Below are 14176 nucleotides of genomic sequence, written 5' to 3'. Positions count from 1 at the left end.
AAAAAAAAAAATACAATTTCTATACTTTTTAACCTCAAATGCATCTTGTCTAGCTCGGCAAGATTAAAAAGTATACAAGGTGTAAATGTTTTTTAGAAGATAATAGATCATTTCACTAGATAAGACCCTTTTTTCCTCGGCTGGGATTGTTTAGAGCCCTTTTGAAGCTGCATTTTAAAAGTTCAAACTTGGGGGCACCATAGAAGTCCATTATATGGAGAGAAATCCTGAAATGTTTTATTCAAAAAACATCATTTCTTTACGACTGAAAAAGAAAGACAAGGGGGTGAGTACATTATCTGTACATTTTTGTTCTGAAAGTGAACTACTCCTTTAAGGCTGTTATGTTGTTCATTCAGATTGAGTCACGAACCCAAGAGAAAGGATTTATCCCATAATCATAACCAGCCATGTCCAATCATATAGCGATGGAGGCATTTCCTCCTCTCATGTTACTTGTGATACTGTGGTCACATACCCAGACTCTGCTGGTGTCGCTGTTGGGCAACATTTCTTTGTTTACTTTGTAATGTTATTTTTTGTAATATTGGTGTGTTTTTTTTGTTTGTTTGTGCTACATTTTTTTTTTCTAATCCAATATTTTGAAGAGACACTGCCTCCCTTGCCTCCTCAAATGCACCTCTATTTAGTTTAAAGGTACTTTATAGGGAAAAAAGTACAACTATAATACAATTAAATAGTGTAATACAGGTTAAAGATAAATCTGTATCCAAATGTGTTTTTGACTATATTCACCTTTTTCTTCCTATAAGAGTGGGCGTGGCCATGTCTAAATTTAATGGGTATGGCTTCCAGTCTCATCTGCGTCCGACTATTTTTAGCACGTTTTGCTGCTTGTTATTGCACATAGGTGTGTCTTATCATTTTATTTTAATGTTTAATCTCAATTATGAACACTCTGGCTTGTAGTGTGAACAGTTTAACCATTTACTGCATGATGTTATCTTCCCTATAGCGGCTATTGAACTGGAAGTTTCATCCATAGGCTTACTTCTGCGTTAAAGAAAAGGTGGATAGCTGAATCATGAAAACTGTGACATTTATGCTGTGTTTCACCTCAAAATGAAAGTTTGGTGTGGAGGAAATGTGTAGAAAATTAATATGTGACCATGGACCACAAAACCCGTCTTCAGTTGTACGGGTATAATTGTAGCAATAGCCCAAAAAAATTGGGTCAAAATGATAGATTTTTCTTTTATGGCAAAAATCATTAGGATATTAAGTAAAGACATGTTCCATGACGATGTTTTGTAATTTTCCTTCCGTAAATGTAGCAAAACTTAATTTTTGATTAGTAATATGCACTGCTCAGAACTTCGTTTGGACAACTTTAAATGTGATTTTTTTTTTTTTTTTGCACCCTTAGATTTTAGATTTTCATATACAGGTGCTGGTCATATAATTAGAATATCTTCAAAAAGTTGATTTCACTAATTCCATTCAAGAAGTGAAACTTGTATAATGTATACATTCATTCCACACAGACTGATATATTTCAAGTGTTTATTTCTTTTAATTTTGATGACTATAACTGACAACTAATGAAAACCCCGACTCAGTATCTCAGAAAATTAGAATATTGTGAAAAGGCTTAGTATTGAAGACACCTGGTGCCACACTCTAATCAGCTAATTAACTCAAAACACCTGCAAAGGCCTTGAAATTGTCTCTCAGTCTAGTTCTGTAGGCTACACAATCATGGGGAAGACTGCTGATTTGACAGTTGTCCAAAAGACGACCATTGACACCTTGCACAAGGAGGGCAAGACACAAAAGAGGCTGGCTGTTCACAGAGCTCTGTGTCCAAGCACATTAATAGAGAGGCGAAGGGAAGGAAAAGATGCGGTAGGAAAAAAAAGTGTACAAGCAATAGGGATAACCGCACCCTGGAGAGAATTGTGAAACAAAACCCATTCAAAAACGTGGGGGAGATTCACAAAAAGTGGACTGCAGCTGGAGTCAGTGCTTCAAGAACCACTACGCACAGACGTATGCAAGACATGGGTTTCAGCTGTCGCATTCCTTGTGTCAAGCCACTCTTGAACAACAGACAGCGTCAGAAGCATCTCACCTGGGCTAAAGACAAAAAGCACTGGACTGCTGCTGAGTGGTCCAAAGTTATGTTCTCTGATGAAAGTAAATTTTGCATTTCCTTTGGAAATCAGGGTCCCAGAGTCTAGAGGAAGAGAGGAGAGGCACAGAATCCACGTTGCTTGAGGTCCAGTGTAAAGTTTCCACAGTCAGATGGTTTGGGGTGCCATGTCATCTGCTGGTGTTGGTCCACTGTGTTTTCTGAGGTCCAAGGTCAACGCAGCTGTATACCAGGATGTTTTAGAGCGGTTCATGCTTCCTGCTGCTAACTTTATGAAGATGCAGATTTCATTTTCCAACAGGACTTGGCACCTGCACACAGTGCCAAAGCTACCAGTACCTGGTTTAAGGATCATGGTATTCCTGTTCTTAATTGGCCAGCAAACTCACCTGACTTTAACCCAGTGGTTCTCAAAGTGGGGGGCCCGCCCGCCCGCCAGGGGGGGTGCACGAGTATTGCGGGGGGGCGCGGGCCATCAGCAGAAAAATAAGTATAAAAACGTAAACAGCCAAAGGACGTCACTTAGAATGGGAGATGGATCGGTGTGTGAAAGAGAAGATAAAACCATAGATGAATTCGCACAGACCCAGGCAGGTGCTGGTCAATAAAAAGCTCAATGCAGAAAGTTTGACGAGGTATAATTGCTCTCGGCTTCAAAGTTAAAATGATTTGCAACTGTCGCTTTGTCGCGTCCAGCAGAGATGTCACTGACACTGCACTCCGCTGAACTGCGGCATTCTGGCTCCTCAGTCTCGGTATACTGTACAACAGCATACATTCACAAATGATAACTCAGCGGCAGAGTTCAGCTCATGCAGGGGCGTAATTTCCACTTGGGGATTTTTAAAAATCCTGTTTGTGTCCTCCCACTTTCAAATGGTTTTGATGGTTTTGGAGGTGGGGGGGCACCAGATTTTTTAAAGGTTTAAAGGGGGGCACGACCAAAAAAGTTTGAGAACCACTGCCTTAACCCCATAGAAAATCTATGGGGTATTGTGAAGAGGAAGATGCGATATACCAGACCCAACAATGCAGAAGAGCTGAAGGCCACTATCAGAGCAACCTGGGCTCTCATAAGACCTGAGCAGTGCCACAGACTGATCGACTTCATGCCACGCCGCATTGCTGCAGTAATTCAGGCAAAAGGAACCCCAACTAAGTATTGAGTGCTGTACATGCTCATACTTTTCAGTTGGCCAAAATTTCTAAAAATCCTCTTTGTATTGGTCTTAAGTAATATTCTAATTTTCTGAGATACTGAATTGGGGTTTTCATTAGTTGTCAGTTATAGTCATCAAAATTAAAAGAAATAAACACTTGAAATAGACCAGTCTGTGTGGAATGAATGTACACATTATACAAGTTTCACTTCTTGAATGGAATTAGATATTCTAATTATATGACCAGCACCTGTGGTTGTATCTCAGCCAAATATGTCCCATCCTTAAACCATACATCAATGGAAAGCTTATTTATGGAAATGGAAAGTCCATACAAAAAAAATTAGCCTTATGACTGGTTTTGTGGTCCATGGTCACGTGTGTATAAAATTACATATACAATTCTTTAAAAAAAGCAGCATATTTCTGCCATGTAACAGCCCTGTTTAGTCTTTTATAGTGAGTTCACTCTTCTTTTTGTATGCCTAAAATGCTATATACTGTTGTCTTAAAATATCAGGGTATGTTTACGAGCAGTACGTGTCAGTAGCCCACACATCGAGGAAGATTCGTCTGGTTTCCTCTTAATGTGGGGAAGTCGCTGCCTACAGTCAAATCATGTGAGACTTAAAGTGTGAAAAGAATTATCACGGCGCATAAAGCAGAAACAAGAGTATCGCAGACAATTTCACACCCCGTTTCCAGCATCCTCTGATAGAAATACTCCCGAGCAGCTTGGTAATTTGAATATTGCATTTATTTAAATACATTAAAATTTGCACTGTAACAAAACTATTGGCATATGAAATTCAAACACCATTTAAATGAACGAAACATGGCTCACTTCATTTTCTGTGGCTAGTGCGTCTCACACACTAGTCTGTTTTGTCTCCTCGCCATCACCTCCATATCTCCTTCCCCTGCTGACACTATTCACAGACTACTTACAATATGAGTGCCCAATACAAATGAGGTAAGAAAGTGGTCTTTTACAGATCATGCAGAACATGCCTAAAAGCAACAAAAAAAGTTTGTTGTGAGGAACAATTATAAAAAAAAAAAAAAAAAAATACATAGAGTGTGCATAACAAAATAAAACTAAAAAGAAAATTGAATTACACAGCTTTGCATCTTTGGTTACAAAGTAGGTTGAACAACTTCACAGTTTTTTCTTTTAAATCCCCTTCCCGACCCCAAAAACATACGAGACATCAGGGTAGGGGGCAGGAGAATATGGCAACTGACTTCTTTTTTTTCAACATCCTACCAGCAACAGAAGCTCTTTCTTCATCACGGTAGACCAATGAGGATTCAGTTTCGATCTTCGCCTACAAACCTGTACAAACTTGTTACGCTCTTTTTTACACTATACAAAATGTACATTCACACCAGGTTCACATTCTTAATCCACAGAGAAACGTCGCTGTTAGTGTTTAAACGCTACCCACTGCTAGTCGGTCACTGTTTGCGTTTGCGTTTGCATTGATGATTGATACGGTAAGACTGCCGCTGTCGGACTGATGGGTTCTGTGACATTGTTCCTCTCTGAAAATAGCAGCCCTATTATAAATAACAAAAACAGTACTGACTGGTGAATCGAAATCACGTGAAGTACGGCGGCTCTGAAAATAGACTCTTCTCGCTTCTTACATGAAAACTGCAATGCTAAAAAATACACCCTTTTCATGGCTGGATTCTCTTTTTTATTAAAAAAATAACTCTCTTCACAAACTCGTCCGGGGGGAAGGGGGCCAAGCGGGACAAGACCTCGTTGGCCTCGCTCAGGCGGAGGTGACGTTGGGCTGCGGCTGTCGTGGCAGGGACTCCATAGTCTTGTTGGCGTCCATCTGAAGGTAAGGCTGAGGTTGAGTTTGGGGCTGGGCTTGGCCCGGGACGGGAGCGCTGGAGGGGTTGGGGTTGGGGTTGGAGTTGGACTGGACGGGGAGCTGAGAGAGCTGGTCGTTGTTGGCCAGAGACTTGAGCACCGCGTTCTCTCGCTCCAGCACAGAGTTCCTCTCGAAGAGCTCCTTGATTTGCTCCTTCAACACCTCCACCTCCTCCCGCACGGCATACATCAGATGGCTTTTTACTAAATCCTGCGTGATGGTGCCAAAACATGACATCAGTTCAGGAAATGGTGCAGAATGGCATCCATTCAACATTTGTCTACTGCACTGCCCTGCATCGTATTCCAAAAATAGCCCCTGTTTTTCTCATAAAATATGCATTTTATAGCATTTTTGCTCTCAGCAACCATTTGTAAGGTGTAGTTGTCTTGAATTATCAGTTAATCAGCAGAAAAACTGCCACAAAGACAATTCCAGTCTTCCTCTGTGCCAGATTTACAACTGTTTGTTCAATTCTCAGCCAATTTTCACATGTATAAATGATTCTGAAGACATTATTTCATGCCTAATCCTGATTTTCAAGGTTAGAAGAAAATGCAAACATGAGCCAAATGTGTTCTGCTACATTTGTTTTACTATGGAAAACTACAGATTTTGTGAAAGAAGCTTGTCATTTTTAAACTTATGTTTATGTAAAGTTCTTTGAGATTAATGCATTTGAACATTTTTACACTTTTTGCAGATTGTATGGTAAATGACACATGTACATATACACCTTACCATTAAAACTGGCTCTATTTAACATTTGACAGGATGTTATTTTGATAAGTGCATTAAAGTTGATACATACACTGCCGTTCATACATTTGGGGTCAGTAAGATTTTCTTATGCTCATCTAGGCTGCATTTATTTGATCAAAAATGCAGAAAAAAAATTATATTGTGAAATTTTATTACAATGTAAAATAATGTTTTTTCTATTTTAATATACATTAAAATATCATTTATTCCTGTGATCGAAGCTGAATTTTCAGCATCAATACTCTTCAGGGGCACATCATCCTTCAGAAATCATTCTAGTATGCTGATTTGTTATCAGTGTTGGAAACAGTTGTGCTGCTTAATATTTTATTTGGAACCTGTGCTATATATTTTTAACAATCTTTGATAAAAGGTTAAAAAGAACAGCATTTATTTACATTTAAATTACATTTATGTAAATGCATTTATTTAAAACAATTTTTCTAACAATATACACTACCGTTCAAAATTTAGGGTAAAGAAAGAAAGGCATGAACATCTTGGATGGCAAGGGGGTAAGTAAATTATCTGTAAATGTTTGTTCTGTAAGTGAACTCCTCTGATAATTTATATTGTAATAAACTTTCACAAAATAACAGTTTTTCTGTATTTGTATCAAATAAATGCAGCCTTGATGAGCATAAGAGAATTCTTTAAAACTGATCCCAAACTTTTAAATGCCAGTGTATATTTAATTAGAAAAATCTTCATTCTTATTTTGGTGGGGGAAAAAAAAAACTATGTGGTGGAAAGTTTTTAATTTATATTTTCAAAGTAAGTTTTTTTGTTTTGTTTTTTGCAAATCAGGATTTTTTTCAAGATGCAGGGCTGTGTTATTAAAATCTTAAAAGTATAATCGTGTATACATACAGTATATACATAAAACTTCAATTTTAACATTTTAAGATTTTTATATATTCAAAATGAATAACTTACCATTGCTTGCTCTATTTTATTATCGATGGCAACCACACTTGCTCCAGAGGCACTGCAATTGGGGGAAAAAAGAAAGAGATTGTTATTCAAAATCTTTGTTGCTTACAAATACATCATATTCATTTTGCAGAAGTTTAAAACCTGAAACCTTAAAGAAAAACAAACAAGCAGCACTGTTCCTGCTGCTGCTTCTTTCTCCAGACTCTGTGTATGTTACGCTGCAGCACACACACATCAATCAAAATGACCTGCTGCGTGTGGAAACTAGACGCTCGTGGAGCAGCAGCGTGAGTACTGCAGTGCACGAGTCAGTCTGCCCCTCATATCCACTACTGACCATCACAAACAGCTCTTACAGTACAGTACAGTAGAGTAGAGTACAGTGCTGTGTGTGGGGCAGCAGCCTTCATCGGACACTCTTACATGGCCTTCTGTGCAAAGCAGGTGGAGTCTGAAGTTTACTTAATTTATGAACATGCACAAGAAAACAATCATGTTACTCAATCTGCTGTAAAATTACGCAATTACACTCACAACAAACTTTATTCATTCATAAATCCTAAAAAATTGTTCACTATTTTCACTAAATATTTAGGAGCACAGCTGCTTTCAAAATTGATTAAATATTTATTGAGCAGCAACTTAATAGAATGATTTCTGAAGGATCATGTGCCACTCAAGACTTCGAGTAATGATGCTGAAAATTCAACTTTGCGTCACAGGAATAAAATTACAATTTAAAATGTATTCGAATAGAAAAAGTGTTATTTAAATCAGGATATTTTACTAAGGATGTAACGATATTACAAATATCGTGGTATCGCGATAGTGAAACTCTTGATATTATCATGGTCACATGACCATATTAAAAGACTTCGGGCAATAAGTGTAGATTTTTTTTTTTTTTAAATATTCTAAGATAAAAGGTCTTTTAAATTGTGTTTTGAGCCATTATGATTTGGCACAGTATCTGACAGTATCTGTTTTTGTAAGACTGTTTTCACTGAAGCTGGCGTTTTTCATCCAAAAAAAGCTCTACTGACGTTTCCGTCAAAATAAAAGTACAGTATGAATTGCTGATAGCTAGCGGTAGGGCTGCCAGATTTTGGCAAAAATCATAATCACGATTATTTTGGTCAATGTTGTAATCACGATTATTTAACACGATTATGACTGGGTCCAAAACTTTATATTAGTGATTAATTTAAAGATAGCAATACAGCAGAAAAAAAAAAAAAAATACTGAATCCTTTTATGCAAGTCTAAAGTAGTCTAACAATACTACAGAAGTTAAATGTAATTATTTTTATGTAAAATAAAACAGTGTCTTCACTGTAATAGTTAAACATGCTTTGTTTCTTATTAAAACTACAAAAGTCCTTCATTCAAGAGCGATGTGTGATTTTTCTCTTTGTATTTTTACGTTTTATTTATATTAAGCACAGAGGCGGCAGAAGGAATATTTGTTGCCGCTTTGAGTGCCACAGTGTTGTTTTCGTCAACGATGACGATGACGAAATCATTTCGTTGACGCCACTTTTTTTCATGACGATAACGAGACGTTGACGAGATAAAAATGGCTCGTTGATGACTAAAACATGACGAGACGTGTGTGAGTTTTCCTTGACGAGACGAGAACAGACGAAAATGTTAGTGGATGGTCCGTCAGACGTTTAAAATGCATGACATTTCTGCTTATTGTGCATGCCAATTAAAACCGGAAAATATCTGCCGCTATGGCAAGCCGTGTTAGCATTAAATACTCTTTGACATACTAGTATGGCAAGCCGTTTTAGCATTCCATCCTTGTTTGTCTTTTATGTTTTAAAACATTCCTTCATTATTGTAATTATTGGTGAAATTAGTAGATCCGGAAGCTCACATTGTGTTGAACTATAGATCTGCTATTTTCAGAACTTAACTGACACTACCCAACAGCAAAATACATACTGACCTACATTAATTTGTTAAAAGACTACTTTTTCCCCTTTTTTTTTGACTAAAACTAGACTAAAACCTTTTTGATTTTTCGTCGACTAAAACCTTTTTGACTTTTCGTCGACTAAAATTGGACTAAAACTATCACATATAGAAGTGACTAAAATTTGACTAAAACTAATAACCATTTTAGTCCAAAAGACTAAGACTAAATCTAAGATGGTTGTCAAAAACAACACTGGTGCCACACGGATCCAATATGCTGTTACACACCTATTTTCATTCTCAACTGTTTATGATCATTTAAGAAACAACTGACAAGCGTTTACATGAATAATCACCAAGCTACTCATTTTTAAATATTTTTGCATGTATTTGACCGTAATTGCACAGCCCTAGCTAGCGGTTTAAATAGGTAATGTTATTGCAGTCCAAATTTAAAATATCTCTTTCAAGTGCAGAAATTAGTGCATATTGCAATATTATGGTATTGTGAGATTTTGATATTACATTCCTATATTTTACTACAGTAAATATGACTTTCTTTTACTGTCAAATAAATAAGGGGCAAAAAAATCTAACCCAAATTCAAATATTTACAAAAATTAAAGGTAACCAGGCCTGAGAGCATAATTTGTCTCCCCCTTAACTTTCTGTATCATGTTCGTACACATGCTGCTGTTTTTCTGAACCCATCTCTCCATCCGCAGCACTGAATCAGAGCTTACACGTGTAGACCATGACAGCCAATGATGACACTGATTTAGAGACACTCTGTACTTTTCCCTGCAATTTGCTTGCACAGGAAAAGCAGATAAGCATCAACCGTAAGATGTCCATTTAAGAGGAAATGCATTTAGTACAAAATCATACTGACACAACTTGGGAGACTAAACTGCTCTCCAAGTTGTTGTAACGCTAACTTTCACAAGCATATCCACGTACACATGCACACGCAACTGCTGAAGAATTATACAGTCACACAAAGGTCAACAAAAGTTAAAAAGTGACAAAAAGTCACAAATATGAAGAGGTTCGAGTGCCATCTTGCATTTTCAGGCTGCACAAACATACAAAGAGCATGTGTGCTCTTCAATGCCCACACAAAAACAGCAAAAGGCATCTCGTCTCATGCTCTCTACTGCCTTAGAGTCAAAATACTGACCAAAGATAATTTTAACCAGGATCCTTTCACCTAAGTAAACAGTATGCTGGGGAACTTGTTTGACTGATGAATTAGATCCAGTCTTGCAACATATCCCAGACCACAGCAATGGCTGCTGGTGACCTCAAGCAAAGGTATTTAAAGGCAGGCTTGTCCATACAAACAAAAGATTGCTTGTCTTACTTATTCTTGACTTCAAAAACAAGATGCATTGAGGTGAGAACGTAAGGTTACTGTCAAGAATCCAAGATGACTCTTGTAACCTGAAAAATAGTCAACTTAGAATGGGCCAGGACAGTCACTAAACAACTAGTAAGTTTAGGATCTTTAGCAGTGGTGCATTTACTTGGAGATGCTCAGGTCTAGTCAACTAGATCATTAACAGACTAGCCCAACCTGTGGTTTTGCACAAAAAAAAAAAAAAAACTACTAAATTTGGGTTTAAGTAAAAAAAGTAATTCACTTTCACCATACAGAAATTTATTTTGAACAATGAGGTTGTTAATCTATGGTATGTGCTTTTGTTGAAGCCATCAATTCGCATTATTTTGCGTTTTTGTTTTTTAACAGTGGAATTCTTGGTTTAAAACTTCATTACCCATGATTCTGCACATTCTTCCAATAAGCAAGCAAACTGCATCAAAAGAAATAAAATAGCAATAATTATATACTGTACACTGCCAGTCAAATTTGTAATGTTTTTTTAAAAAGTCTCTTGTGATCACAAAGCCTGCATTTATTTGATCCAAAGTACAGCAAAATTTTGAAATATTTTTACTATTTATAACAACCGCTTTCTATTTTTTTTAATATATTTTAAAATGTAATTTATTAATTTGATTTCAAAGCAGATTTTTTGCATAATTTCTCCAGTCTTTAGTGTCACATGATCCTTCAGAAATCATTCTGATATTCTGATTTGCTGCTCAAAAAAACATTTATTATGTTGAAAACAGCTGAGTAGAATTGTTTTCAGGTTTCTTTGATTAATAGAAAATTCAGAAGAACAACATTTATCTAAAATAGAAATCTTTTGTAACATTATAAATGTCTTTATCACTAAAGCATCCTTGCTAAATAATAAAAAAAAAAGATCTTTGGATCTTTCTATTCAAAGAATCCTGAAAAAAAATACTGTTTTAATAATAATATTAATAATTCATATTTTTGTATTTATTAATAACAACAACAACATTAAATCATTATTTTAATAGAAAGCTGTTATTTTTAATAGTAAAAATATTCACAATATTACTGTTTTTGCTGTACTTTGGACCAAATTAATACAGGCTTGGTGAAGACTTCCTTAAAAACATTAAAAATCTTACTGTTCAAAAACTTTTGACTGGTAGTGTATGTGTATTTGCATTTCAAAAGTTTTAAATACTTTTATATTATTTTTAATTTCATTGTTATTCGCAATAGTTCACGGGATTGTAGTTTTTTCCCCTCAAATCCACCGAGTACACAGTTTTGTAACTTTGTTATTTTATCCGAGTTTCAAATACTTTTTTTTTTGTTGCTTTTTTTTTTAACCTAGCATCTGTTTGATTTTGTTCACGGCTTAAAACGCTTCAAAGACTTCTGTTAGAAATCTGTAGCACTTTATTTTACAATCCTGTTCTCTGTGTATATACTATGTACTATTATTATAACTACTCCTAAACCTAACCTCAACCCATGTAGTTACTTTATACAACCCAGTACATTCTTGAGTAAGCACACTGCAAGTCTACATACTGTAAAATAAAGTGCAACCCTTAAATATAAAATACTTCAGGAACAAACGCAGCTGAAAAAGTGGGGGTGCACTGTGGCACTCTGGCGTATAAAAGCCTTGCAGCTCAACACTCTGCTAATTAATTGCATTAGTGAAAAAGCAATGTTTTTGAAACAAATCATTATCGCATATTAGCCCACATTTATTAATACTGCAATTTGCATACGAGCACTGTGCGGTTATGATTTCGCTGAGCTTCACAGCAAAAAGCACCGTTTAAGCCCCATGCAGCACACTTCAACCGTCATTTGCCTTCACACCAGAGACTGTACCTATCACAGGTCATCTTTGAGTCCTTCAGCCTACTGCCAGACTGGAAGGCTTGGAAGAAAGCTGTGGAGGGATTCCTGCACTCCATCCAGCGGAAAGAGAGAAATAGAAAAGGTTATGTGAGAAATAAGTAGTACAGGCCAAAGAGGAAATCAAAGACGTGTTTGTTTGTAGCCTGCTTAGTCTGTAGTGTTTAAAATGACAAGAGAACAGTTGAGATAAACTGGGCAATATATAAGACATTCACTATACATATGACCCTGGACCACAAAACCAGTCGTAAGTAACACGGGTAAATTTATAGCAATAGCTAATAACACATTATAGGGGTCAAAATTATTTATGATATTTTAATTTTTATGCCAAAAATATTCCGGATATTAAATAAAGATCATGTACAATGAAGATATTTTGTACATTTTCTACCATGAATATTGCAAAACGTAATTTTTAATTGGTAATATGTATCGCTAACAACTTCATTTGGACAACTTTAAGGCGATTTTGATATATTTGCTCAATTTTCCTCAGATTCCAGATTTTTAAATGGCTATATCTCAACCAAATATTGTCATACATACAACCATACATCAATGCTAATTTATTCAGCTTATTACTTATTTTGTGGTCCAGGGTCACATAATTACAAAAAATTTGCTGCTGCAAATTATGTAATGTGATTGTTGCGATTTTTTGTATAATTTGCTTTTGTGACCATTATGTTTTATACCCATGTCAGAATCAGAATATTTACAGATATACATTAGAGATTTTTTTTTATTACATCTCATTAAATATGCATATGCATAAGTTGTCTTTATACAGTGTATTTATGGGCCATTCTACAGAACTTTTCCAAAGTCAGAGTTGGAAAAGTCTTAAAAAAAAAAAAAAAAAAAAAAAAAACCCAACTACATTTCCAGTAATTGCTGCGCTCCATTTGACTAGTAAGCAATTCTTCAAATAGTTGCGACGATGGCTTTTGTTCTGCACATTTAAACGATAGTACTCGTGCTGTCCAATCTATAAAGACTGTGTCTGTTCCTCGAATAGTGAGGTCAAAACAAATTTTATGCAGGATCTAGAAAAAATCTAATCGTGATTAAACCAGAAAAATGCACAAATGAACAAAAACCATTTTTAAAGCTTGGGCCCCTAAACATTAGATCACTCGCACCCAAAGCACTTATTGTAAATGAAATGATCATGGATAATAGCTTTGATGTACTCTGCTTAAGTAAAACTTGGCTAAAACCAAACGACTATATTGGTCTGAATGAGTCTACTCCACCAAACTACTGTTATAAGCATGAGCCCCGTCAGATCGGTCGTGGCGGTGGTGTTGCAACAATTTATAGTGATATTTTCAATGTTACTCAGAAAACAGGGTACAGGTTTAATTCATTTGAAGTACTTCTATTTAATGTTACTCTGTCAGATATGCAAAAGAAATCTCTCCTATCTCTTGCTCTGGCTACTGTGTATAGACCTCCAGGGCCGTATACAGATTTCCTAAAAGAATTTGCAGATTTCCTCTCAGACCTATTGGTTAATTTTGATAAAGCATTAATTGCTGGGGATTTTAACATTCATGTTGATAATACAAATGATGCGTTAGGACTTGCGTTTACTGACCTGATAAACTCCTTTGGAGTCAAGCAAAACGTCACCGGACCCACTCATCGTTTTAATCATACACTAGATCTAATTATATCGCACGGACTTGATCTTACTGATATAGATATCGTACCTCAAAGCGATGATGTTACTGATCATTTCCTCATATCGTGCATGCTGCGTATCACTGATGTTAACTATATAGCTCCGCGCTATCGTCTGGGCAGAACTATTGTTCCTGCTACCAAAGATAGGTTCACAAATAACCTGCCTGATTTATCTCAGCTGCTCTGTGTACCCATAAATACAAATGAACTAGACAAAATGACTAGTAACATGGGCACTATCTTCTCTAATACATTAGAAGCTGTTGCCCCCATCAAGCTAAAAAAGGTTAGAGAAAAACGTACTGTGCCATGGTACAACAGTAATACCCATTCTCTAAAAAAAGAAACTCGTAATCTTACGTAAATGGAGAAAAACTAACTTAGAGGTTTTTAGAATTGCATGGAAAAACAGTATGTCCAGCTATAGACGGGCTTTAAAAGC

The 14176-nt window shown here is 36.2% G+C and overlaps 1 protein-coding gene across 2 annotated transcripts in view; it reads right to left on the bottom strand.

Annotated features, from left to right (window-relative positions):
- Positions 1 to 4012: 4012 nt before the first annotated feature.
- Positions 4013 to 14176, bottom strand: part of LOC141344060 (TSC22 domain family protein 2-like) — a 25993-nt gene continuing 15829 nt past the window's right edge. The window contains exons 2-4 of one of the 2 annotated variants that reach the window (XM_073848787.1): positions 12013 to 12087; positions 6858 to 6909; positions 4013 to 5369 (exon numbers count right to left, since the gene is read on the bottom strand). In XM_073848787.1, the coding sequence (XP_073704888.1) occupies positions 5055 to 5369; positions 6858 to 6909; positions 12013 to 12087 (442 nt within the window). In that variant the 3' untranslated portion in view covers positions 4013 to 5054. The remainder of the gene's footprint in view (positions 5370 to 6857; positions 6910 to 12012; positions 12088 to 14176) is intronic. The other variant, XM_073848788.1, reaches the window with a different exon arrangement.

This window comes from Garra rufa, chromosome 10 (assembly GCF_049309525.1).
Source record: "Garra rufa chromosome 10, GarRuf1.0, whole genome shotgun sequence".
Lineage (NCBI taxonomy): Eukaryota > Metazoa > Chordata > Actinopteri > Cypriniformes > Cyprinidae > Garra > Garra rufa.
This window is presented reverse-complemented; position numbering and strand designations above follow the sequence as displayed.